Source organism: Hyposmocoma kahamanoa, unplaced genomic scaffold (assembly GCF_003589595.1).
Source record: "Hyposmocoma kahamanoa isolate Upper Pololo Valley unplaced genomic scaffold, ASM358959v1 78, whole genome shotgun sequence".
NCBI lineage: Eukaryota > Metazoa > Arthropoda > Insecta > Lepidoptera > Cosmopterigidae > Hyposmocoma > Hyposmocoma kahamanoa.
The window spans coordinates 6,271,056-6,298,550 of record NW_020653945.1 but is presented as its reverse complement, the minus strand read 5'-3'; the positions used below and the strand labels follow the sequence as shown (position 1 = coordinate 6,298,550).

Here is a 27,495-nt window from a genome sequence, read left to right as displayed (position 1 = left end):
ACTACTTACTAAAATCCTATTTGATTGCAATTAGTTAAAATTACTTCTACTAAGGACTTATCTAGTGATTTTGTAAGTTTAATAGAGTGGTATTCGACTGAATAGCATAACTGAAATAACCTTTGATTCACATTTAGTTCACAACTAAGGCCAATTTTGTGCTTTTTTTTATTTTATGTTATAGTGCTAACACGAATTTTCGGTTTATAAACATTCGTAATTAAAGCAGTAAAACGTGGATGAAAATGAAAACACAACATAAAACTATTTTTTCTCAAACATGCTCGGAGATGTTAACATTACTTTCGAAAAACGAACACGGAAAGTTTGTCCTTTACGGACCGTGCGTCTTCTTCCCGGCCAAGGCCTGCAAAGTAAGTATGAAAATCCGTTACTGTCCACTTCTCTAAACTTTAAAATCTATAGGAATGAAACTATTTTTCCGGATTTAAATCGCGTATATTTGTTTTTTCAAACAAACCGACGTTTCGGGCCCTTTACAGGTCCCAAGGTCACGGTTGACTGAGGTGGTACAGTCTTCAACCAGTTATGTCTAATATTGATGCAAACCACCCTATTTTTTCACTATACTTACAATAGTTATTAATTAAATACCTTATTTTTAATTTTACAAAGAAAACATTCCAATTTACGCTACATTAAGTTTTACAAATTATTTTATTGAATGAATTTTTTATTAAGTTTAATTTTTTATTAAATTTTTAAAATCTACCTACTAATAATGAACAGGCAAAAGAAAAACTCATACAGTCAACTGCCCAGTGTTCAGTTGCGAGAATTAAAAATACCTACCTGTATCGCTTACCTACCAAAAAAAAAAGAAAATGGCGATAACATTTATACTAAAGTGAGAGTTTCAAAATGGCCACCGTAAAGATACATTGATTTCCCGCGAAGAGATATCAGAAAATAAAACTATTGAAGAAAAATTACAACCTAAGACCTAGGTCAGTATAGCTAATTAGATGCCTTAGCCTGTCCCGAAGGACGAAAAATTATAGTACTATTAAACTAAAGTGTTTGGTATTCTTTTGCGTTTTCGTCTTTTGTGTATTTTGGTCACGAAAATGAGTGCTAGTGACAGGAGCGATAACGATAATCTCAGTACAGAGTACTAAAAAAACCGACCTCAAAAGTACGTGGAATTACATCTATTTACTAATTTTTATTGAAATATCCTTAAATTCGCCACTATACTGGACTTGACACTGGAGATTATAAAAATCGGTCCTCACTACTCAAAGAATATTGAGAGACAAACGCCTTGAATTGGAGAAATAGCAAAATGAACCATTAAAATACACGCCTATATTTTCTTAAGGAGCAATCTCCTTAAGAAAAAATAGGCGCTATTTATAAAAAATTCATCTTCATGCGTGAACAGCCACCCTTAGAGGTGGATGATTTCCTTCAAAATGAAATGGGACCACTATGGAAGTACCCCCTTACCAACAAAAAAAGAATCATGAAAATCGGTTCACAAATACCGGAGTTATCGCGTAACATACATACAAAAAAAACATACAGTCGAATTGAGAACCTCCTCCTTTTTTGAAGTCGGTTAAAAATACAGTAATAGATACACATTCAAACTCATCATCAGAAGTTCACCAGACTATTATTAATGTGCCTGGAAAAATAATAGCATTCATTGTCTTTTAGCAATTGTCAATTAATTAATATTTTTTTACTTTAAAAATACTATACTTGCCTCGGCGGGGACGAGGATTACTTGACTCGTATTAATACAAGGCGTCGTTGGCGCTCGTCCTTGTAACTCATACTTGTCCATTAATCCCTTACTTCCTGGCGTCTGCAATAATGTACTATTACATAACATAACAAAACACTTTATTATTACTAAAGTTTCAGCGAGAGATCTCGAGTTATAAAACGTAACCTATTAATTGCTATTAAAAAACATCAGGAGAACGCAGTTACGGACACTTTTGGATAGAAATTGTAATAGCGTTTATTCATTTCAGCTACATAATTTTTGCAAATACACTTATTATTAATTATTATTAAATATTAAGTATATAATATTATCACCTTACATAGGTCACATTAATATAAAATTAGTTGCTACTTTTTGTTCTATTTGTTGCTGATTTTTTTTTTCGAAAATAAAAATGGAAATAAATTAATTTGCTATTTCGCGAACCCAGCGAAGATTAAATCGTTCAAAATGCTACTCATAAATTGAATTTTTTCATATAGTTCTTTTTCCACCCTCTCCACGCATAAAATTAATTACATATATGACACAAGCGCATGTACAATCACAAATACCACCACCACAAATATACCCGACACGTGTTTTGCCTCTTTTCAAGGCATCCTAAGGTGTTATTGATTGTTCAAAGGTCGACGCCGAAGAAACAGGTGGTAGAATGTACTGCATGGAAAAAATATCCAATACAAACCCAGCTATTTTGCACGATATAACAGTCACTGGATTCGGGAAATAGCAAAATAATTTACTTCTATTAATAATTAATAATTTATTTTTATTCAAATGGATTTCCACACAATAACGCCTGCACTTTTTTTAGAAAATATACCCCAGGTGGAGTAAATTATTGCTTTCGTCTTAATCCGAATTTATTAAATAATCCCGTCTTAGGAAAGGTAGTAAGGGCATTTTCTTATCCTCATATATAGTGTTATCCGAAAAATAGTCAGTCTCCAGTATCCACCTGACAGCGGAGGTGATGGCGGCTACACTTACGCCCGTCACGTGCATGTCGCAGGGGCGTTCCATTTCATGAGACACGTCTTTATCTATAGCATTAGAAGGATCGTTGAAGCATCCAGCCGTAGTTTGATGACGTATGCTTTCTTCTAGCCAGTCACGTCGAAGAAACTCCGTATGGCCCAACATAGAACATACAGCAACTGAAAAAAGACGAAATTAGAGTAGGTATTAATTTTAGCGAAAAAAAAACACTTTACAGCGACAAATTATCCAAAGTGTAAAATATAATAAAAGAAATAGAAATTAATAAAAGACATTTATTTCTCCACAAGATACTTTTTTTAAGCTATCAAACTATATTTAGGCTACGAATACTTAATATAAGACAAAAAAATCACATTTTACGACAACCGCAAGCGCAAAATTGGAAAGAAATATTTTATCGTTTATATCAACATTTATAACATTTATATTCAATATTAAACATATTTAAATATCGATATATTTAAATCTGTTTAATTTTGAATATAATGCTGTGGCTATACAAACTATTATTTTGTATTGTTCTAGAGCTGAAATAGACTTACATAGTAATGTTAAGTAGTTAAACATGATATAAATCAAAGTGTAAATGACCCATGATTGATTAGACATTGACAAAATTGTTCAAGAAAAGCTCGAAACTAGATAGGGTAAATTAAAAATATTAGAATAAATTATAATTATTTTTTTTATTCAAGTTTTTTAATAAAACTTCAAACTAATGACTCACCATATTCCATCATTAGGCCAATAAAATCGTAACCGTTCATAGCAATGTACCGTCCTTCGTCGTAGGCCTCCCGACACAGCTTCCCTTTTAAAACATCGTCCTGTAACTTCCCCAATAAAAAGCAACCCACTCCAAGGCGAGCTGCGGCTAGGAATAAAATCCTGAAACGGAAGCAGAATGGAAGTTAAAACCAACTTTATTTGCACAGACATAAGCGACTAAGCGAGTCATGTTTGGCACCAAACTTATAGATCGAGTTCCGAATTCTGGAATCCGAAAACGAACTACGGTACGGGACAAAGAAAATCGGATAACGGATTTAAAATCGAGCTGGGCAAGACATATTGTGAGACGTGGTGATAACAGATGGAGTAACCGAATGGTGGCCAAGAAATGGTTGTAGAAACGTGTGACGTCTTATAGCGAGATGGTTGGACGACATTGTCAAAGTATGGTCAAAGTTGCGGCCGGTGTGTGGGTGAGACTAACGTAAGATCGTAGACATTCTAATTAGAGTTTCAGCGTATACTCGTAGGTATTTTACATTACTAAGGCTCTATTTACATTGCCGCGGAACTTTTGTAGCGAAATTGTTTATAACCTTAGTCAATTTCATAACGCGCAAACTCGATACGATACGGTATCTACGGGAATTCCCGAGACTGACCGAGAGTTCTCCGAAAGATGAGCGACCTATTTTTTGGCTCGTATCTAGTTTATACATTGCACAATTGACATAAAGTTCATTATGCTATGGTTATAAATTTAGTCTAAACCATCTAACCATATCCATTCTGGGAGTGAAAAATTATGCTATGGTCAGTAACTGATTAGATTTAGCCACGATATATCGACGGTGTTTCGCAGAAAAAGTTTCGAAAAATTTTTTAAGGGAGGGGGTTTTTTCAAGTTTTAGTTTGTCACGACTATACTAAAATATTTCCGTCCTATTTTAAAACTTAAGCTTAATTAAAACAAAAATTGAATTTTATAACAGGCCGTAAATACTTTAAACAATCGTCAAAACCTGAAACATGCTCCCCTGAAAAATATTTCGAAATGGCGCTTTCGGCATTTCTACAAAACACCTACGATATGACGTATCTTTTAGGGTTATTTACGCATTATTATCTAATGACGCAATTTGCTGATACTAGTAAATGAATGAAACTTAGTGCAGTTAATCCAGAACTAATCAGTAAGGCAAAACAAGATTTTTTTTAATTTCCCGCGAATTTGAAAAATATTCTGTTTTTTACCCCATAGGCTCAACTCACACTGGCACAGAGTCAAAGCGTCCCGTGTCGCGTCCTGTTTTTCAACTAGAACGCCTAGCAACGCACGTCGACGCCAGCATTAGTAAGCCCGGATCACAGTTTGGTCGGCGTCTGACGCCTCACTGCGCTCAAGTTCACTCGCTCGACTTTAACCAAGTGTCGACACGCGACTCCATGTTTGCATAACACAAATTTGTACCTTAATGATGGGAAAATAGAGATGAATATGCTATAGGCGAAAAACATGACGCGTCGCGACACTTCCACTCTGCGCCAGTGTGAGTTGAGCCATTTGTTTACCTGTGAGATAGAGCAAATCCAACATCTGTACCAGTCTTCAAAACATTCTTGCACGATACAGGCAATTCGCAGAATTTCACTTTTCTATTTCGATTTTTGTATTCGTACGAAGATAATGCTACAAAGCATTCATCTATAACAAATAACAAAGAACAATTTTAGTCTCTGAAGTTATTTTGAATATGGGACTTTAACAAGAGAATTAATTGATTTAGAAGTTCATAATTTTTTTATTCTATTAAATCCAATAGTTTCAATCAGGGTTATTGCGAATATCAGCATCCGCATCTGCATCCGCGAATAATGTGCATAAATTATAATATTCATCGATGCTGATATTAATTGCGGATGCTCGAGTCGTGACATAACCTAAAAGGCACGCTGGAATAATTTACAAACCTTCCAGAAACAGACTGTAAGCCAAAATACAAATACATAACTTTGATAAAATTCCACAACAATTAAGCTAGGCAGATTGATTGTTTTCATGAAGATAATAAATGTCACAAAATCATTGAAATAATATTTTACTATAATACCAAAGGAAATAGAAAGCGTTTTCATGTAGATGTTTTTTAATATATAAAATCCATGCTGATGCGAATGTTTAAGTAAAAAAAATCAGCGTCCGCTGATGTGTATTAATTGTCCCTATCTACCGACCCGAGAGATAGGAAGTTCCGGGGAGACTACGGGCTCCGGTAAGACCAGAATACGGCGGGCGTCCGGGTCGAGCCCTCCGCCAGTGATAAGCCTTCACGGGCGTCTAAGACGGACCCGAACTTGGGACTTGCCGGGGTTTGTGGTTAGTAGCGGTGTAGACGAGAGCCTCATGGCGAGGAGATGCGCGGGCCACGTGAGTTGCCCTTTAAGTCGTTAGCTATGTCCGGATATTCTCGCAGGTTACTGCTACCGGCATCTCCGACACTAGCGCGGAGAGCTGGTAGAGGATGAGCTAGGTATCCTAAAGTCCCTCCAGCCGCGTAGGAATTTAGGAACTAGAGAGACGCCGTTTATCGGCGTCGGCAAGTGAGCGTACCTTACAGCTTCGCCACCAAAGAGGAGATTTGGTAGACGGCTGCAGCAGCAGTGGCAACCGTTAGTCGCGCGACGAGAAGTGAGCGTGCCTACCGCTCCGGTACCTATCTGGAAAATAGGGACAGTACTGTACGTGCACCCGGGACGGCTCACCTAAGGTACTAGTATTAGAGAACCGGATGAAGTTCGTGCAAGCGGAATGATTTGGGGTTAGGACTTGAATTAGATGGTCCCTGCGCGGGCGTGCTCGCGCAAGTCATAGTGCCCTTCTCGTATTCCCTAAGAGTCGGTAAGAAGGGTTACTATAATCAAAACTAATTTAGAAAGATATGGGGCTGTTACCTATTAATATAAAAGCAAAGAACGAGAAACACGCACATAGTAGGAATGTGGTAACATAATAGTATTATAATAAAAGAATTAACAATATTTTTGCTACGTATCATAAGAAAGAATTATAACGTATAGACACATTTTTTCATACATATGAGAAGACGAGAGTAATATGCATTTTTATTAGGGAAACTTTTAGTTTTGTTATTTTCAATGGATTGTTTTTTAATACAATTCTCACTAGGAAATCAAAGCAGGGTCAAAAGTGGTTATAATAAGCATAAATTTAAGGCAACGTTAAAACATTTTGTCCTTTATTCCTGTTATATAAATCATTTGTTGTGTAAACGTACCCAATATTACTGGTGTTGGTTCCCATTTTTCTATAGCTTTCACATCAGCATAAGTCTTGTAATCACTATACATCTCCGCCAACTGAGAACGACTTTTATCTAGCACTGCTAGAGTTCTGTGTAGGAGATGAAAACTGGGCAACTGATTACACCATCTCGTTGTGTTTTCAAATAGATGATTGACTGTAACATATAAAAATGTTATGAAATAACTGTACAAGAAAGCTATATGAGGGCAGCAAGCAACGAGCATCATCAGTATGACACGAGACGGCGTTATACACGTCGTTGAGGTCATAATAACGCAGTATTAAGGGGTGAATATATAATTACAACAACAATAATTGTACCTGTTTTATAAAAAAAATCGACCTCAAAAGTTCGTGGAATTACATCTATTTGCCAAAATTTATTGAAATCTGCTACCAGAAAGTGCGCAGAACCAGATTCAGCCCCTAGTTTTCTATCCTTAGAAGTGTAATATTTTGACCAAATTTTTAATGGGATTAATACTGAGGCACTATCTTTTCAACAAGAAAATATTTATCGAAATCGGTTCACAAATGCTGGAGTAATCGCCTAACATACACACACACACACAAAACAGTCGAATTGAGAACCTGAAAGAACAAAGGGTGGTATTTGAAGTCGGTTAAAAATATAAACGACCACTTTCGAAGACATTGTAAATACTCAACACCGTTATTAAGGATTTTAAACTTAATATCTTACTTTAGTTTCAATGAAATAGGCAGACACAGAACCACGACTTTACCAAGCGAAAAGGTAGGAAGTGATGACGTCGTCAAGATGGCAGCATGCTCTCCTAATACAGGCTTATTAACTCTCACCTTAAAATGCTCATTTTAGTTTCGGTTTTGAAGGGTAGGGGTGTTGGTGAAATTACAGGCACATGGGTCTTGTCAACATACATATGTCTCAGGGTGACGGGTTCAGTGGCAGTGCCCCTCCGGTTTATGCATTTTAAAGCTCAGTTGAGAACAGGAGTGTCGCTTACCATCAAGCTCACGACTTGTTCGTCCCGTCACACACCCAAAATACCCACATACACATCTCAAAATAGGATCTATGTAATATTAGGCGAGACTTCTTCTTCTCGTCACTTGGTATTATTAAAAAAAGGTTCATATAAAAGGCTACTTACGATATTAGGCCTTTACGAGAGAGCAGAACCTGTATGTCGTAGAATACCCTGTGTTACAGTATTGCCGACTTGTATAAATTAAATCAAATCAAAATAATCTTTATTTCATAGCTAAGCATTATTACACTTGAAATCGTCACATAAGTTAAACTCTACCGCTCATTCGTAAGGCAGATTCCCCTGAGAAGAATGAGCAAGAAACTCTAGGGGTTGCTCTTTGTAAATAACATTTGTTCGCATTCACCATTTACAATATATATTTTTTTTTTGCTTTCAAACATCAAAGACCGAGACTACCTCCATGAGCTAAACTGGTTACTAACACGGATTTTTTTCATCCAAGTACGCAGAAGTTGTATGATAAACTTTAGTATAAAGTTTTTGTTTCACTATAGTTTTAAAGGTCGTGAATTTTGTATATCAACCGGAATCTTGTTACAGAAGCGTAACGTTGCTCCTTAAATGAATTTGTCACTTTGTGAAGTCTATCATGAACAACAATTGATAGTCATCTTCACAAAGTGACAAATTCATTTAAAGGGCAATGTATACTCTTCTATAATAAGATTCCGGTTGATATACAAAATTTGCCATTTACGAAGTTTAAAACTATGGTGAAATAAAAACTTTATTATTAATGTTATGTCTGTCACTATTTTTCATAAAAAGATTACTATTCCTCTTAACATAAATTATATTTTCACAGATGTACTGTGACGCTAGTGTAAGAATGTTAATTTCCTTAAACTTATCTCTCTGGGGCCCAGATTGTAAATTGCCCTAACCGCACGTTTCTGCAGGTCAAAGATTCTATTGATATAGGCGACATTACCCCAAAGCAAAATGCCGTATGACATTAGATTGTGAAAGTAGCTGAAGTAAACGAACCCACCAGTTTCGATGTCTGAAAGTTTCCGTATTTTTTTAATCGCGTACACTGCAGAGTTGAGCCTTTTTGATAACTTACTTATATGTGGACCCCATTGCAATTTAGCATCTAACGTTACATCTAGAAATACAACTGTATCCACAAGATTAAATTTTTCGTTTCTAGTTAGAAACGAAAAATTGAATTGTAGTTGCAATGTTTGTAATCGTCTCTCTAACATTGGGTAATGTAAATTTCACACAATTTGTTTTTTTCTCATTAAGGAGCAGGCTATTAACAGCAAACCAATCAATTACTTTAGATATAGTATTGTTCACGTCCTCTTAGAAACATTGGTGCATTTTAATTTTAAATAATAATGAAGTATCATCAGCAAACAATACTATCTCATGTTTTAAATCCTCCATTACGCTAGGTGAGTCATTAATATAAACTAAAAACAAAAATGGACCTAGAATTAAACCTTGAGGGACACCCATGCTAATTGCAGACCCTGATGACCTCGTACCGTTAACATCGACCCTCTGTACCCTACCAATCAAATACGATTTAAGAAGGTCGAGGTTACGTCTCACCACACCATAATGGCGAAGTTTCCTGACCAGAGTTTTATGGTGCACACAACCAAAAACCTTGGAAAGGTTTAGGTTTAAAATACACCAACAGCGTCATGTGAGTCTTCCCATGCATCAAATATGGTTCATCAACTCAACACCAGCATCGGTTGTAGAGTTACCCCGAGTGAAACCAAATTGCTTAGGAGACATTAAGCTATTACTATAAAAATGTGTACACATCTGATTTAGAATCATTTCAAACATTTCACTGAGTGTTGGTAGTATTGAAATAGGTCTGAAATTGGTGGTGTCTGATGTACTACCAGATTTGAAAAGTGGAATAACTTTACTTTGCTGCATGAGGTCAGGAAACACAACATCATCAACACATTTATTAAAGACACAGGCTAAGTAAAGCACAATACAATCAACTATAGAACTAATTACTCTGACTGAAAGACCATCAAGGTCAGCAGTATTTTTTAAGTCTATAGACTGTTAAAATATGTGTTGTGTTCTATTTATAATAACTTACTCGTCCTCGACTTCTTGGAAAGAAACTTGATGGAAGTAGTATTATAAATGTACGTTAATGCATCTATTCGTTGCGATATTAGACTGAGCTGTTCGTTTACATCTAGAGGCACATGAACAAAATTTTCGTTGTTTCTCGTTATTGATTTCAGGTTCACTGTTAAAGAAAATACATGTTATTTTTAACAACGTTGAATATGTGGTTAAATAATTTCATACAATGTGATATTCAATAAATACAGAAACTACATATTCCGATATATTCTTGTTTTTATGAAAAAATAAAAAATGCGCATTTGTGTCGATGAGGTCCACGATGGAGAATGCACACCTACATAATACCTTTTCATTCTCGCCTTAAAAAACATTACTTACAGTGTTAAGGGAATAAGTCTGCAAGCAGGCAATTCCACTCCGTAGCCATTCGCCATACAAATGTGGAAGCGTAACGCTTCGTGTCAAACCTTAGAATATTTACTACATAGTTGTGGAACCCCAGCCTACGTCTAGACCCCCGATAATGGAAAGGGGAAAGTGGAATTAAAACGTGCAATTCCATAGTACACTCTTCGTGATTGATCTTGTGAACTACCGATAAGCAGACAACTTTACGGCGGTGTTCAAGACTTTGCAGCTTCACCTCTACTAAATCCGAGTCACTTTATAAACCTCTTGGCACACTTTTCAACTGAAAGTTGTATAGTTATAAGAAATTTAAGTTTTATTTTATATAAACATGAACTCTAGAACATATCTATACAATAGACATCAATATTAATATCTAAGTAAGTAGGCTATTGAGTCAGCAAATAATCGCCTCTATTAATTCTGTGGCAAACATTTCCCTCCCTAGCGCGCACGTGTGTGCCTACATAAAACTAGTTTATAGCATATTCTTACATGTTAGAGTGCATAAAACCTTGTTTAAATCAAGCAACTATCAACATTTTGAAAAAATCAACAAAAACTAAAAGCGCCTAATGAAATGGGTTTCTTTTGTTGCAATGATAACGTTAGCTGTTGCCTTTTTAATCCCTATGTACCTATGTCTGTAACTTTATTTGAAAATAAAAATGAAGTTTCCATAGAAGTCGTCGTAAAAATCATTTATATAGAAGCAGTACCTTACCTATTCCTGCTATTTCTGCCGTCAAGCAGTAATGTGAACATTACTGCGTTCCGGTTTGGAAGGGTAAGAGTGCTGGTGAATTAACAGGTACATAGGACTTATCAACTTATGTCTCAGGGTGACGGGCGCAGTGGCTGTACCCCTAAGATCTTTGCTATTTAAAACTGTGGAGCACTGCAACTGTTATGGATAGGCGTATCGCTTACCACCAGGCGCACGACTTGTTTGTCCCGTCACTTTATATTATAAAAAAAGTCATGACTATTTTCATTTTCTAAAATAAAGTAGATAGATTAGATATTTCTTTACACAAACACGCACTAATGGAAAAGTAATGTTAAAGTTGTAATACTCACCGTTGGAGAGAAATAAACCGAACATAAAATTTGGCAAACGCAATACAGTAGTATTCTTTTCAACGTATGACACGATATTATCAATCGCATTCACGAAATACCTTAAATCGTCTGATGATGGCATAGCGTTGTATGTTGAGTTATCGGCGGCATTGACAATTCTTCCAGACAATATAAACAAAAACAAATACTTTCTAAAACTCGGAATTACCATGCTCTATTTTGCACTTCTTGTAGTATAACTTTTTATTATCGTGGCGATGCTTCAGCGACTAACGATAGTTTATTACTGTGACATTCTTACTCTTTACATTCCAATTTATAAGAATCTTGAAAGATTCTCTTTTTTCTTTTCGAATCAACGCAAATACTTACCTGAGGCAGTTGTATATTGCTGACAAATATACCCTATAGCTCAAGTTATATTACGAAGTACGCTATTGGTAAACTTACATTTTTGACCCAGTACGAATCTGCACTTATTTTTAAATATCAGAAAGAAAACGCCATGGTGTCAACACATATTTACGGTTAACAAACACTGGTAATCAAAACAATGAAACGTGCATTAAAATCACAGCACAATGCAAAACAGTTTTATATCGTGATTTTACCCGTAACTCAACCATTGCTAGTAAAAAAATATCAGGAGACCAAACTTATACACAGACTTTTGAGCAGAAATTCAAGACAACAAAAAATTTTAAGACTGAGATAAAAGGTATTGCAAATACAACTATTACTTGCATTTTGCAATACCTCTTATATTGCAATACTACTTTTCATAAAATTGCCCGGAGTAGTTTTACCTTCCACTAATATGAAATTAACTGCAAGATTTTCTTCATATTCTTTTGCAATTTTTCTGAAAATATCGTAGCCTTTTTTTAATAAAGCCACATATGATCATACATCAAACAGTTCTTTTGTCTCATGAAAGTCATAAAAATTAAAGTAAATTTATAAAACAAATTATGTACATGTGAGATTTTATAACTCTACTAATTAAGCATAAAAATTAGTCGACAAATTTCGTTCTTAGAATCTTTAAACCTCTCTTCTGAAAAGTTGTTTACCGTTTTGCAAAAACAACTATTCTATACAAAAGGCCTACAACAAGAAATAAGAAGGAATGCATCTTTTTTCTATATTTCTAAGAATGATATAAACAAGAAAGAAGTAATTCTTACAATTCCGTTTGTTAGGATAGAATTTCTTTGCACTTACGTGTATTTCCAGCGCAAAATAGATTGGAAAAAACTACAAAGTAAATAAAGGTAGTAAATAAAGAATGCTGTACAGAGCTTAAGGCTGACTATACATGGCGCCACAAGAGTTGCGGCAGTAATAAACTAAAATAGTACATTAGTAAAGAATTGCGGCAACACTCGCTTCCGACTTCTGTCAACACGTATCCGTTGCGGCACGAATGAGATTCTGCGCGTTGTGACTGGTAGAGTGGATTGCCCAATCATGCTACATTGCATGAAACTGCATTTAAAACCATGTCGATGATTTATTTGATATTTAATTTAATTTGTTTAATTATTCTATGTTTTTAAGTTGCCTTTTGTTTATTTTAATGTGTGTAACCTATTGAAGTATCTAAGCTAACATTATAAATGTAAAATATGGACTGTAGTTGTCTGAGAATAAATGATTTTTGTTTTTTTTTTGATAACAAGTAACGCCGCTGCCGCGATAACAAGGGCTGTACGCAGCGGCGGTGCCGCTGTTATTACGGCACCGTGTGTAATCAGCCTTACCCGTGCGTATTGATAAAAAAATGCTAATTGAGTCATACAATAATCACCTCCATTTAAAAAAAAGTAATGCGCATTTGACTTTCCTATCAACACTACATTCATTTTCGTATTGAAAAGGTCCAACTATTTTTCCATTAGGACCCAAATTGCGTATATTTGTTTTTTCAAACAACCCAACATTGCAGGCTTTTTACAGTTCCCGTGGGCAGAGCTGACTCAGCCCGTTAGTTCTGAAACGTTGGTTTGTTTGTATATGATAAATATTCGATTTAGATCCGAAAAAACAAAGTTGTTTCATTTCCAATGTGTAGCAATAGCAAGACCTAAGAAGTACGATATACAAGAAAGTTAAATACACAAATTCCGATTTGATTATAGATGATTATACAATACTTACATATTTTTACCGCCAATCCATATCCATACCAGTAAGAGACCACCTTGAGCTACTTGGTCTGGACTTATCATCCAACATACATATATCGCGTGCTTGGCAAAAACTGCTGCCAGAAAACTAGGCATACTTTACAAGGTCAGGCGTTAGTAGTAGGTTGGTGAAGACCAAGCCAAGCGTGTGTCTATTATATATTAAAAAAAATCGCTTCATTTTAATATATTGAATTGGAGAAAATATGGCTTTCAATACAGAAAGATTCGTCGTGGAGATAGAAAACCGACCGCAAACCGCAATGTACATAATAAATAAAAGCGATTTCTTTCACGTCCATTTCCACCGACACAAACGAATGACTGATTAGGCCCTCGACATACATGGCTTGGCTACTCTTTGGTTACTCTGTTTGACGACCATCGGTAGCCAACTATTCACTGCTGGCGACGGCGCCAAGGTGTCCTGGTGAGACAGGTTTCTATTGTAAACTGTTATCAGATAACTTGTCATTCCGCTGCTTTGTAATAATAATAATAATAAATTTATTTCTCTCCATAAATTTTGGTTACAATTCTTGGCATACAAACATATTTTATTTTCTAATGTGACAAAATTTGTAGGAGACTGGAATCTAAACTAGATCAGAGATCTGTGTCTTAGGCTTCCAGGCTACCCACTTCAAACTTAATGCCATTTAAATTTACACCAATTATAGTAGAGATGTTTAATTTTTTTTTAACATCTACGCTTGAAAATTTAATTAGAGTAGAACCTCTAATTAAATTTTCAATATCAATGTAATTTAAAGCATTTAAGTGACAAATTAATTTCTTTTTCAATTCAAATTTAATGTTATTTGCAATATTTTAATTTTTTATTTAATACATTATACAACCTACCAGCATTAAAAAACATAAATCTTTGCGCGAAGGATGTTCTAACCGACTGTGGTCTACATGGTACCTTCATAGTACCTTCTGTTTTGTTTTTTTCTTAAAATAACGGAAGAATCCACTTTGGCATGTTGACAGAGAATAATACTAAGAATATAAAGTTGTCTGTCCGTGCGTACTCCTGCTTCCGCATATAGTTTTGACGTGTCATATAGTTTCGGCTTAAACAGACTCACCTTAATCAACAATATTTGGGATCTTTCAAGCTCTAGGAGTAGTGTCTTTGGAGCTCCGGCCCAGGCTTTGATGTAATAATTCAGAATCGACTCAACTAAGGCTTGATAAACTATTTTAAGGTACCTTTGTTTGCAATGTGCCGCAAGTGTTTAAATAAATATGCTAATTTTCTTACCCTCTGCGATATCATATGATTATGATCGCCAAAGATTACGTTACTATCAATAACCACGCCCAAACACTTTATAGTGTAAGTCCTACAAATCTCAGGGCAGGCACACGACACATTGCTTGCAAATGTACAGTTATGAGCAATTGGAGATCCGGGAGGCAGTGAATCCAGTCTGTTCCTCATTGAAAAGATGATGTACTTAGTTTTATCGGCGTTAAGTGTCAAAGAGTTACCTGCTAGTCAATGACAGACTGTTTGTCATTGACTAGTAGGTAACTCTTTGAATTGAATCCCGTTTGTGCAAATTTAAAACGTTCTTCCCATGAGCGTGAATAAAATGTTAATATAGTATCGTCTGCGTACGATGCCACCCTGCATTTCGTCAAATCTACCCGACATAATTTGTTTATGTAACACAGAAAGAGTGTTGGACCTATTATCCTACCTTGAGACACCCCGTAAGTTATTGGAAGTTCATCACTTACAACATCTCCAATTTTAACAAATTGGGATCTGTCAGTGAAATAGCTAGTAAGAAAGCAAGAGGGGTACCTCTTATACCCAGTTCCTCTAGTTTATGAATTAGACGGGGAATGGATAACGTATCAAAAGCCTTTGCCAGGTCAAAGAAGATCGTAAGTCATTTGTAATTCCCATCCAATTTTTTAACAAAGTCAGTAAACTCATGAATCGCATCGTCAGTTGAACAACCAGTACGGAAACCATACTGTGTGTCAGCCAGGAGATTGAATTTATCTAGATATTTGATAAGCCTCGAATTTACTATACGTTTATAAACTTTCGACAATATAGTTAGAATTGATATGGGTCTGTAGTTGTTAATACTTGATTTGTGTCCGGCTTTGTGAATGGGATGTACAAATGATTTCTTTAGGGCCTTTGGGAAAACTCCCCTATTCATACACCTATTCAAAAGATCAGTGAGTACTGGTGTACTGACTGAGTAGTAGTTTTGTATACAACATGATATTGTATAGTGTTGCCAAATGGTTAAATTTCTTACAATTTTCGTAACTTTTGATCTTCTCGCGTAATGTGTAACTAATTTTTGTTTTTAAGGCAGTTATCGTAACTTTTGACGAAATTCAACTATATTTGTTATTGTAAATCCGAAATAGGTTATGAATTCACCAAAATTAGACGAAAAAATAACTCAGAGATGGCGCAAACAAAATTAAATCAATCAATTACTAATTATAGCCTGATTTTTCTTGAGCGTACTCACTTTTTATTTTTAAGATTTAGCCTATATCTTTTACAGTTAGAATAACAAAAATTAAAAATGAAAATGAAATTTTGCACACAAAAATGTAACTTTGCAGGTAACGAAATATAATTTTCTACTCAATATTGTTGTTCATTACAAACCTCAATCAATTAACCAAAACAAAATGGCCGTTTTTACAATAGATTGATATTAGAAGCCTGTCGATATTAAGTACTAAAATCGACATTATTTCGCTTGAAAAAAATAGGTGACTTATTATAACAATAAAATAATAGATAGCAATATATTTTAGTTTTAATTAGAGCCATTTCTCTCTCATAGCTATTCGCTATTGAATACTTGCTTATGTAACAACAGCAGTTTAGACAGTGATGCGATAATGAGTTGTAGCATTGCGTAAGAACAGTGGATTACATTATCTGCTATTGTAATAATGACCACTGATAATAATGACTATATTAGATGATTTTATCGTGACCTACAAAACATCCGTATTCCCAATACGTATTGGTTGTTTCGGATGTCGAATGCGGAAGCAGATATTTAAAAATATGCGGATAATCTGCGGTTGCAGATGCAAATACAGATGTCTGCGGCGTCTCTAGCCTCTACATACTGCGGTGTCACCAGAGACGAACACACCTTCACAGTTAACCTGCAAATTTCTGAGGCTTTTATCTTTTATTTGACACAGCTATTTTAAATGTTATGTATTTTGTGTTGAAGGGCAAAGTCTTCTTATTTATTTATTTTATTTGATAACATTGTTTTCAACATTAGTTTTAATTCTAAAATCAAGGAATTTAATAGGTAAATTATGTAACAGTAAGAAGAAGTTGCAGTTTGATAATGTTTAATTTATTAAAAGCTAAAATTATTCTTATAATAATAATAATTGTTTATTTTCAGGCAAAAAACCCATTTTACATATACGATGTGACATATTACAACAATAATGATAATAAACTAGAATAAAATACAGAATAAAATACATAAAATACATATTATTATATAATTCGCACAGGCCTCGTCTAATCTGTTTCCTGCTTGCGTCGCGGTGGAGGGAACGCCAGTAGGTACTACTTAAAAACTGAACCAGACATATCTGTCCTAAATGGAAGCAATACGAGCCCTGGCAACAGCAAAGGAGTCAGGTAATCCCTCCTCGGCGAACATGTTCGATGCACTACAGTATAGCGTGGTAACTATCCGAATACGGAAAGCGTCATTGTATTGCCATGTCATTGTGTTGCCACTCTTAGAGCGGTTACACACGGCGACTAAAGGCTAACGAATATTAGTAATTAAAACAGAAAAATGTATATTTACGTTCATAAATATAATACAAAACTTTTTCAAAACTTTTCATATAACATGTTTTGTACTATTACCAGAGTCCGAGCGAGTCGCTCACCACCAGGCGCACGAATTGTTCTTTCCGTCACTTTTATAAACGCGCCTAGAACTAGTATTTTTAATCTACACATAAAACAGGTAATTAGACCTATACAAAAAGGCAATGGAAAACATAACAGCTCTACATTTCTTTTAAACAAAGCCCAACAAATAATTTTATTTACTATAGCAATCGGGAAAACCTAGGAACTAGATCGAGCGTTTGAAATTAGCTTAACAATAAGTAATTCTTCAAAATCTTTTGATTTTCACACGAGATATCGTTGGCCGGGCCACTTATTATCTTTACCATGACGTGCGCTTGTCGCATAAAGCCGTCTTAGGAAAGGAAGTGCCAGCATATTACTGTCGGTGTATAGGATACTTTTCGGCGGTGCATAGACGTTCTCTAGTATCCACTTGACTGCGCAGCTGAGGGCGGCTATGCCTACTGCCGTCATGTGCACGTCACAATGATTTTCAGTTCTGGTCTCGTTATGGTTCAAGAAGAGGAGAGGATTGTACAAGCATCCAGCCGTAGTTTGAAGACGTACAGTCTCTTCTAGCCAATCACGTCGAAGAAACTCCACATGACCCAGCATAGAACACAATGCAACTGAAATAATACGAAGTATTCAAGTTGTTTAACTCCGCAAGTGATAATTTTAGCAAAGAATATCATTTTATAGAGATAAATCATTCGAAGAGTAAACTAGGAGAAGTATGCAATTAGGTTAATATTACAAGTTATAATGGGTATTATTTGGAGTTTCACTAAAATATAAGGTCTAAAAACACATTTTACGATAACTATACGTACAAATTAAATCAACTGCCTCCGTGGCCGCACGGTTATCATGCCAGACTGCCACGCAGAGGTCCCAGGTCCAAATCCTGGGCCGAGGGAAATATTTGTATGGCCTACATTTATTTATCTCGTGAGTTTGGGTATAATTTATGGTTGTCTATGGGTGTGTCCATGGCACTCGTGACACATGGTTTCCCTAGTGCGGGGCTATGTTGAGTGTGTGCGTTACTATTATATTGCTATTATTAAATATATCTTTATTTCGTAAGTAAGTAAGTAACTACACAATAGATCACACCTGAATCGTCATATTGATTAAACACTACTTCTTATCGTATCGATGACACACATTATACTATTGTGGCCCTGAACTCAATCACGCTGACCGCTTCACTAGTAGCCGCCATTAAATCCTCTAGCGTGCAGGTATTAAGGTACGCAGGGTACGATATGAGGTGGCCAATCATTTGAGTCGCACCGCATAAACAGTCAGGTAAGAAACCATCCGAAAATCCCCACCTGAACAAATTGTTCTTGCTCCAACCTGAGTCTGAAACCTATTTAAAGACTTCCAGATCGAATGGCAATTCGTGTTCAGGAGGAAGACACTCTGAAGGCGCTACTAACGTAGATGGTACTCTTTTACGCCAAAGGTTGCACCGCGCCATTAAACACTACTACTACTATGAGTATTTATTCGTAACACAAAATGTCCTGTGAAAAATAAGTAAGAAACTCTAGGGATTGGTATTTGTAAATAAACATTTGTACACATCACCTTTGGTCACTATCATGGATGACATCCAAGTATGAAAAAGGTGTATAACTTTTCGTATACCTAAAGTTTTTGTATCACCGTACTTTTATACCGAGTATCAACCGATGAATGAAGCTTAGGATATCTTTATTTTAGACAGGTTTGTTCCCAAAACAATTTATACAATCAAATTCAAACGATTCATTGGTTTGCGGACCGTAAATGTGTCGAAAACTCTTGACCTTTCTATATCACCTTCCCTATCGAAGATATTGGAAAGATTAAAAAGCACCTGAGTTACCAGCTTCCTTGATAACAATAACCTGTTCTCATCTAGGCAGTACAGTTTTCGAACGGAAAAATTTGACGAAACTGTTATTCATGATTTTTACAACTCGATATTCAGTAATCTGGATACCAAAAATTTTTAATTTTTCTGGGCCTTACTAAGGCATTCGACACGGTTTTGGTTCCCATACTTGTTACTCTAAATTGGAATACCTTGGCATTCACGAGTATTACAAGTTCAATTATTCCGGGACTACTTGCTACTTGCTTGCTAGGTACGCAATATGTTGTATGTAAATATAGCAGCGATAACCTGCCAGTGTCTATGGAGTTACACAGGGCAGTATATTGGGCCCCATGTTGTACTTGATTTACATTAACGACCTGTGTCAGTTGAACATTCCAAATAGGCAAATATTCACATATGCGGCTTTGTATTTTAGAAGAGACAACTAAGTAAAGCGCAGTTGGGCTTCGAAAAAAAATGTAGCTGACTAAATAATATTGTTCTTACTATTAATGCAAATAATTACTTGTTCTATTTGACCCCAAGATCAACCTGGTTTCTTATGATTACAACCATATTGCTCATGCGTGCCTATCCTATAAAAATGTCAATATCCTGTCTTGCACAGTATGGCCAATTTAAGTACCTTGTTATTATCGAATACAGAATTTTTACTAAGAACAAGCGCATGAAATGCACACTCAATACTATGTGTATACTCGCGTCTCAAGTACATACTGCACATTCGACGGAGCAAACGCGTGGCTGACAGTACGTTCAAAACGAACATGTACTTTTTATTTCTATTATACAGCATACTCCTTCGAAATAGTCAGTGGTTTTATTTATCACCCTGTATCTTAATATGCACGACATGTTTAATGAATTGTCTAAACTTCATGACCATTAGTTAGTAATACAACGATCGAACACTTACAAAAAATTCCTTCGATTCAGCTGGATTCGAACCAACGTCTTCCAGCAAACCGTGCCTGACGCTATGCCAACTCAGCCACGGAAAGAACTAGCGGACAATTTTTCTATGTTCTTGTTGAAAATCTTTGTTTTTTGTTTTAACGACTTATTTGCTCTAGCGCCGTACGACTTATTTGACACGGTTGTAAGACGTTGTTGGTTCGAATCCAGCCGGATCGAAAGATTTTTTCTAATCTTTCGATCTTAAATAATTGAATATCGTGGAGATCAAACATCGTGACATTCAATAAAGAGAACTTAAAAAATTTCAATATCATTCTTATTAATTTTCCAACTATCATTAAAAAGTCTTAAAATGCATCGTATTTGTACAATATGTAACAAAACAGGTAAAACAATTATTTACGAGTGAGGCCTATGCCCAGCAGTGGGCGTCGTATGGCTGAATGATGATGATGATGTGGTTATAATTAATTACTCACCGTATTCCATCATTAGGTCAATAAAGTCGTAGCCGTTCATAGCAATGTATTGTCCTTCGTAGTAAGCCTCTTGGCACAGCTCCATATGCAAATCCTCATCCTGTAACTTCCCTAACAAATAGCAATCCATTCCCAGGCGAGCTATGGTTAGAAGTAAAATCCTGTGGCGGAAATAGAAAACAATTTCATTTTTCCAGTCACAAACGTATATACTACTAAGCTGGAGTCCCGTCACAGGCGTATAAACTAATAAACTGGGGTCCCATTGTAGAGATATTTTCATCATGAAATACAGTACGTCCTATCAGAGCAGAAAGCACTTAGTAGCACTAACTAGGTTCAGCTAACTATATAATGTTATCATTCTCAACTCAGGAAGAACCACAATAAAAAATCAAACAAAATAACGTACACACTCATAGCACCGCGCTAAGGTGTCGCTGGTGCCATGGACACACACATAAACAACCACAAATAGCTGTAATTAAATTAAATAAATGTAGAGCATACCAATATTTTCCGGGAATCGAACCCGGGACCTCTGCGTAACTGAGCAGCATGGTAGCCTTTCGGCCACAGAGGCAGTAATCACTAATAGTTCGCTAAAAATTACGTACTAGATTTTTTTTTTTTATTGCGACTCGGCAAAATGACTGCACCGCGCCTGATGGAAAGTGCGAATACAGTCCAGAGCTGAGAGTAACGGATGGAAAACACAAATATCTTCACTCCGTCACTATCATTTTGCCGGTCTGGCCAAATGCTTCTTCACACTACGTTTGAAGGACCCGATGTTATAGAGGGGAGGGAATACATACGCCGGGAGTTGGTTCCACAATTTCATGGTTCGGCATAAAAACGAATTGCCAAACTTTTTAGTGCGGGACGGTATTGAACTGACCGTCCAACTGTGGCAACGCAGTCCGGCACGGGTGGTCCGCTGATGGAAAGGAGAGGAAGGGATAAGGTTGAATAACTCTTCAGAGCACTCACCGTGGTACAGGCGATAGAATACCCTAAGAGACGCTATATCTCTGCGAAGCTGTAACGACTCCGCATGCTCAGTTACATGAGGATCGTTGACAACACGGAAGGCGTAGCGCTGCAGTCCATCTAGGACATCGAGCAAGTACTTGGCAGAGCCGTCCCAAAGGTGCGAACAGTACTCCATGCTGCTTCAGACCTGAGCTTTATACAACAGGTATCGCAGCTCTGGAGTAAAAAATCGGTGCACCTTGTTCAGGATGCCAAGCTTACGCGACGCGGCACAGATGACGCTCTCGATATAATCTTTGTTGCTCATGTCCTTCCGGATGCTCATTCCCAGTAGGCTGAGCTTGTCCTGCAGCGTCAGCATTGTACCCTGAAGATAGGGAAGTGGAAGGAATGGAGATTTTTTGGAGCTGAACGAGCATATCTGGGTTTTCTTGGCGTTGAACTCAACCAAGTTTCGGGAGCCCCACGACGATATATATATACGACGATATAGATAGACCATCGGAACCACAACGAATTGTTACTTCTTACCCTGACAGGTCCAGAAGTCAATCATTGTTTTAAAGAAACATTTGAGAGTTGTTTACGTCATCCGATAATTATGTACGAAATTAACCTAATCCTGTAACGGTTATGTAATGAAGAAAAGTTTCGGAAAGAGTAAATTTCTAGTAAAATTAAAAAATGTTCCACATTAAAAAAACCGAATGACCGCCACACAAACAAATATTTTTATATCGAAAATAATTGATATGCAAAATATCTAATTACAAAACAAACGGAATCACATTTCATCGGTAATTAAATGTTAAATATGTAACTGTGCAATTTTCGTCCATTACAGCAAAGTTCAAGTTAAACTGGTCGATTTGAAGTGAAACAATAGACGACCCGTCAATTGTTTCGAACACACAGTCACAGTAATGATTTGGCAGAATAGTTTTCAAACAAATTAAATGACATTACGTCTCTATTTCTGGCTTAGAGGATGGAAAAGATTTCTGGTTATATACTCGAAGCAAATTTCGAACTCAGCCATGTTTACCTATATAAAAAATTTTGTTCTTTGTCAGCGTAAGATGATACGAGACGCAGACAAATATTACAGTATGGCAGTTTCATTAATGTATGTTACGACTATGACATAAGGACCTTTACTAAAACGGAACTCTAATTTATAACACGCATAAAATAGTCTCTATGAAAGGGGTCTAGAAGATTTCAGATGGAGGTTGGGATGGCTCTTACTTTATTAAGTTATCAATTTTGCGTTCACCTATGGGAGAGGGCATATCCAAAATCGGTTCCAGTTTTCAAGACATTCTCGCAGGGCATAGGTAAATCACAAACTTTTAGTCTCTTCTTTTCTTTTTTGCTTTCGTACAAGGATAACGCCACTAAACATTCATCTGTAACGAAGAATTTAGTCAAATACAATACAAATTAGCAGCAGTAGAGCTTCTTGAGAAAAAGTTCGTCTAGGGAATTACTACCACCTTACCTTATTTCTGCCGCCAAGCAGTAAAGTTAGCATTACTGCGTTCCGGTTTGGAAGGGTTAAGAATGCTGGTAAAATTACAGGAACATGAGACTTGTCAACTTATGTCTCAGGGTGACGGGTGCAGTGGCAGTGCCCCTCAGATCTTTGCGATTTAAAGCACTGAGTGGCACTGCGACTGTTATGGACAGGCGTGTAGCTTACCATCAGGTGCACGACTTGTTCGTCCCGTCACTTGATATTATGAAATAAAATTCAGATTTCTGTGAATATCGTACTTTTTTTAAGTTATTTTGAATACTATCCTAATGCATTGTTAAAAAAATATGTATTTTAATCGGTCCAGGTAAATGCTTATTCGTTCAAATTGTTAAGAATGGATTTTTTAATTTCAATAAACATGTGGTTTCAATAGCAATTGTTGAAGAAAAAAACGTACATACAATAGTAAATGGGAATGAACACATTTTGTTCTTTATAGAATAGAAAAAGAATTTTATTCTTAATCCTATTCTATGTTCCTTTGATCAAAACAAACAAGAAAATATCATACAATTCCATTCTTATGAACATCTCTTGCAATCCGAAGTATTTCTTACAAAGACGAAAACTTAGATGGAAACGATGACAAAGACGATGTTCAATGGCTATGTTATTGGGGATAATTTGGAATTTTTTATTACAATTTAATATTTAATTCTTAAAGTATTAATTCTAATTACAAAGGTAAAGTTGCAATGGTGAGTACTGTTCATTTCTTAATCATCATCATATGCCACTGCCGGAAGCCGGAAGTAGTCCACTGCTGGACATAGGCCTCCCCAAAGGTTGCCAGACTACCCGGTCGGACGCAACGTGCATCCATCGGTTACCCGCCGCCCTTACCAGGTCATACGTCCATCTAGTAGGGGGCCGTCCCACTGAACGCCTTCCGGTTCATGGTTTCCATTCGAGAACCTTTCTGCCCCAACGGCCGTCAGTTCCGTACGAGCTATGGGCACTGCCCACTGCCGCTTCAACTTGCTAATCCCTTGGGCTATATCGGTGACTTTCGGTTTTCTACCACCACCGTAGTCGGATTCGACTATTGACCTCTTCCTCAAAGTTTGCTCTGCCTAATTTGACGGTTTATCCGAGGTATACATACTCGTCAACAACTTTCGAGTTCTTACACCATATTAAACACGTAGGTTAAATTAATGTTTCATATTTAATGCAATGGTAAAATATTTCATCCTTTTTTCCCCGTCATGATTTGTGATAAATATACCATTCATTTAAACTCACCCGACATTTCAGGTGATGGATCCCATTTTTCCATATCCTTCACGGAAGACGAGTAGAAGTCGTAGTTACGGTACATCTCCTCAAACTGCTGAGGGTTGATTTCTACCACAGGTATAGGACTGTATTGGACATTAACACTTGACAACTGGTTACTCCACTCACCTATGTTCGTAAATAGACGACTTACTGTAATGAAAATGTTATTAAACAACTGTATAATTATTAGCACGTACCTGTTGTATAAAGAATCAAAAATGACAGCAATAGTTTGAGAAACAACAAGCCATGAACATCATCATCGTTTATTTCTATTAAGGACTGCGACTTGTTGAAAAACGCGTTGACTAGCATAATGTAAGTACAGTCAAGAGCACGTCAAGCTTGACACTTTGTACTTTGCACCGTTCTTATGATTTAAATCATAAGTGTCAAGCTTGACGTGCTCTTGACCTTGTACTACCAAGCATATATTATCGAAAGGATATACAATAAAAACAACTGCAGATGACAACTTCGACAACATGTTGAAGATGAAATTGACATTGCCAACGTGTAGTTTAGTACCTTTTCTTGAAGGACACCTACGACCAACACAACTGAATAACCGTTTACTTTTTTGAATAAGATATAGGCAAGCATGTAACCACGATCCCAAAAGTGTGTATTTATTCTTGACTTCCAAGAGGTCCGTGTCGACACAGTATCAGTGGCAGGATTTTTTACGTTTGGTATTCTGCTAAAAGTTAAAAATAATGGCTTGTCAGAGACTAGCCATCATGTTACTGATCATCTGCCATTGCAATTTTTTGGTACTCTGCTTTTCAATGGCGAGTCGATGACACGGTAATAACGTTAATGGCGTAGTCGATAAGATTCCCGAGCATATATTAAGATTATCATTTCCTATGTTTAAAAACTGCATTAAAAATATTTCGATTGAAGTCATATTACAAAATTGAAGACTACGTGTTAGACAAAAATGTATGGAAAGACGACATGGCTCTAGATTTCATACAAATTTGATTCGAAGTGTATTCCATAGCATAAATGCATAAATGCTATGGAATACACTTTTCAAAGGTTTATTTCAAAAAATGCAATCCCTAGAGTTTCTTGCTCGTTCTTCTCAGGGAAGTCTAGTGAACGAGCACTAGCTTAAATATGACGTTTTCAAGTGAGAGTGTTTTCAAATTTATTGTACCTGTGGAATAAATAATTCTTTGACTTTGAGTCTACTTATTATTTGATAAATAAATAGTAAATTGCTGCTTGAACTAGATAAAATTAAGATATGCATAGTAATTTCCATGGTGGGTTTAGTAAGGCCACGTCGATCGTTAGGGATTGAATGAGTAAATGCCATTGCTGCCTTTCTACTGAGAGACTCTATTTAGACTCAACTGCAACTAGATAGTAGAAGAATAACAAATATTGTCATATTCCCAATATAATCTCAGTGGAGTCTCGATGGAATTATAATAGCCAGTGGTTTGAAGGTAGATAGAAGAAGGAAGTCTCAGTAGGAAGAAAATTCGAGCTGTTTGTTCGCTTTGGAAAACAAGACACTAAACGCTTCTTAATATTGATGGCACGTCAGCAACACAAGGGTAAAATATTAAACCACGCTGTAAAAACAGTACAGCTATCAAGCAGAAGATAATATATCAATAATTAATGCTACTAATAAGTATGGAACGCCAAATAATTTGGACATCTGATTGTAAGTTTATTATAAAAAAACCGACTTCAAACGTTCACTGAAATTTGTTAATCAAAAATATTTGCCAAGTTTTATTAAAATCGGTTATCGGGTTCATCCCCTAGTTTGCCACCCTTAGAAGTGGAATATTTTTTTCAAATTTAAATGGCACCAACACTGAGGTGCCTTCTTTCCAACAAAAAATGGGACCAATACTGAGGTCTCCTCTTTCCTACAAAAAAGACTCATCAAAATCGGTTCACAAATGCCGGAATAATCACGTAACATACATACAAAATAAAACTCTTCCTTTTTCAAGTTGGCTAAAAACATTACACAATGGACAGTCACTTCTATTATATGATTTAAGTAACTTTGCTAGAATACGTATTGTTCATTGTTTATAATAACTTACTCAGCTTTGCCTTTTGGGAACTCAAATGGTAGGTAGTAGAACCATAACTGAGCAATGTATCTAATCGTCGCGATATTTGATATATCTTTATACTTATTTCTTGAGGTGCACGAAATAAATTATCTTTTTTTCTTATTATGGTTTTCAGGTTAGCTGTAAAAGAAAATACATTAAATATTTAGTAGCAGTAGAGCTCCTTGTGAAAGAGTCCGTCCAGGGAAGTACTGTCTTGTGTCAAGATCTCAAGCATAATGTGTTCTTAATAGTCCTGCTACGTTTTAAAAATATTCTGAATTTGGTAACACCGTTTCCGTTTATGTAGGTAGCCCACTGAACATAAGTACATGCCTAAATTGTAATGTTAGCTGTCAATGTATGCTTACCGTTGGAAATAAAAAAGCCGAAAAAATCTAGGTCATTTAAAACATATTTGTGACGTTCAGTATATTGCACGATATTGTCAATCGCATTCAAGAAATATGTTAAATCTTCAGGCGTTAGCTTTATGTCGCGCGTAGATTTATAACTGGCATTTACAAATTTTCCAGAAACCATAAACAAAAACAAAATCTCTTTTAAACTCGGAATTATCATGATCTATTTGCTACTCGTTGTAGTGATAATCAATGAAAAACTTGTTTGATTGTCGCGGCGATGTTTCAGCGACTGACTACGATTTGATACTGCCGTGTTTACTCTTCGCATTCCTATTTATAGGACTCCTTAAGTTTCCTTCTTTTGACATCGGATCGACGTAAATACTTATTTGAGGCACATGCGAATTAACTATGATAAGT

The 27,495-nt window shown here is 36.1% G+C and overlaps 2 protein-coding genes across 2 annotated transcripts; both read right to left on the bottom strand.

Moving 5' to 3' along the window:
- Positions 1–2,178: 2,178 nt before the first annotated feature.
- LOC113233279 lies at positions 2,179–6,865 on the bottom strand. The gene is made up of 4 exons (XM_026468342.1): positions 6,793–6,865; positions 5,069–5,201; positions 3,492–3,652; positions 2,179–2,919 (listed from the first exon to the last, which is right to left on the bottom strand). The coding sequence occupies exons 1-4, from the start codon at positions 6,863–6,865 to the stop codon at positions 2,615–2,617; spliced, it is 672 nt and encodes a 223-aa protein (XP_026324127.1). The 3' UTR covers positions 2,179–2,614.
- Positions 6,866–17,100: 10,235 nt separating this feature from the next.
- Positions 17,101–27,348, bottom strand: LOC113233214. The gene is made up of 6 exons (XM_026468253.1): positions 27,082–27,348; positions 26,699–26,851; positions 24,585–24,770; positions 23,076–23,208; positions 20,804–20,964; positions 17,101–18,141 (listed from the first exon to the last, which is right to left on the bottom strand). Exons 1-6 carry the CDS (start codon positions 27,290–27,292, stop codon positions 17,795–17,797), a joined length of 1,191 nt encoding a protein of 396 aa, XP_026324038.1. The 5' UTR covers positions 27,293–27,348; the 3' UTR covers positions 17,101–17,794.
- Positions 27,349–27,495: the final 147 nt, after the last annotated feature.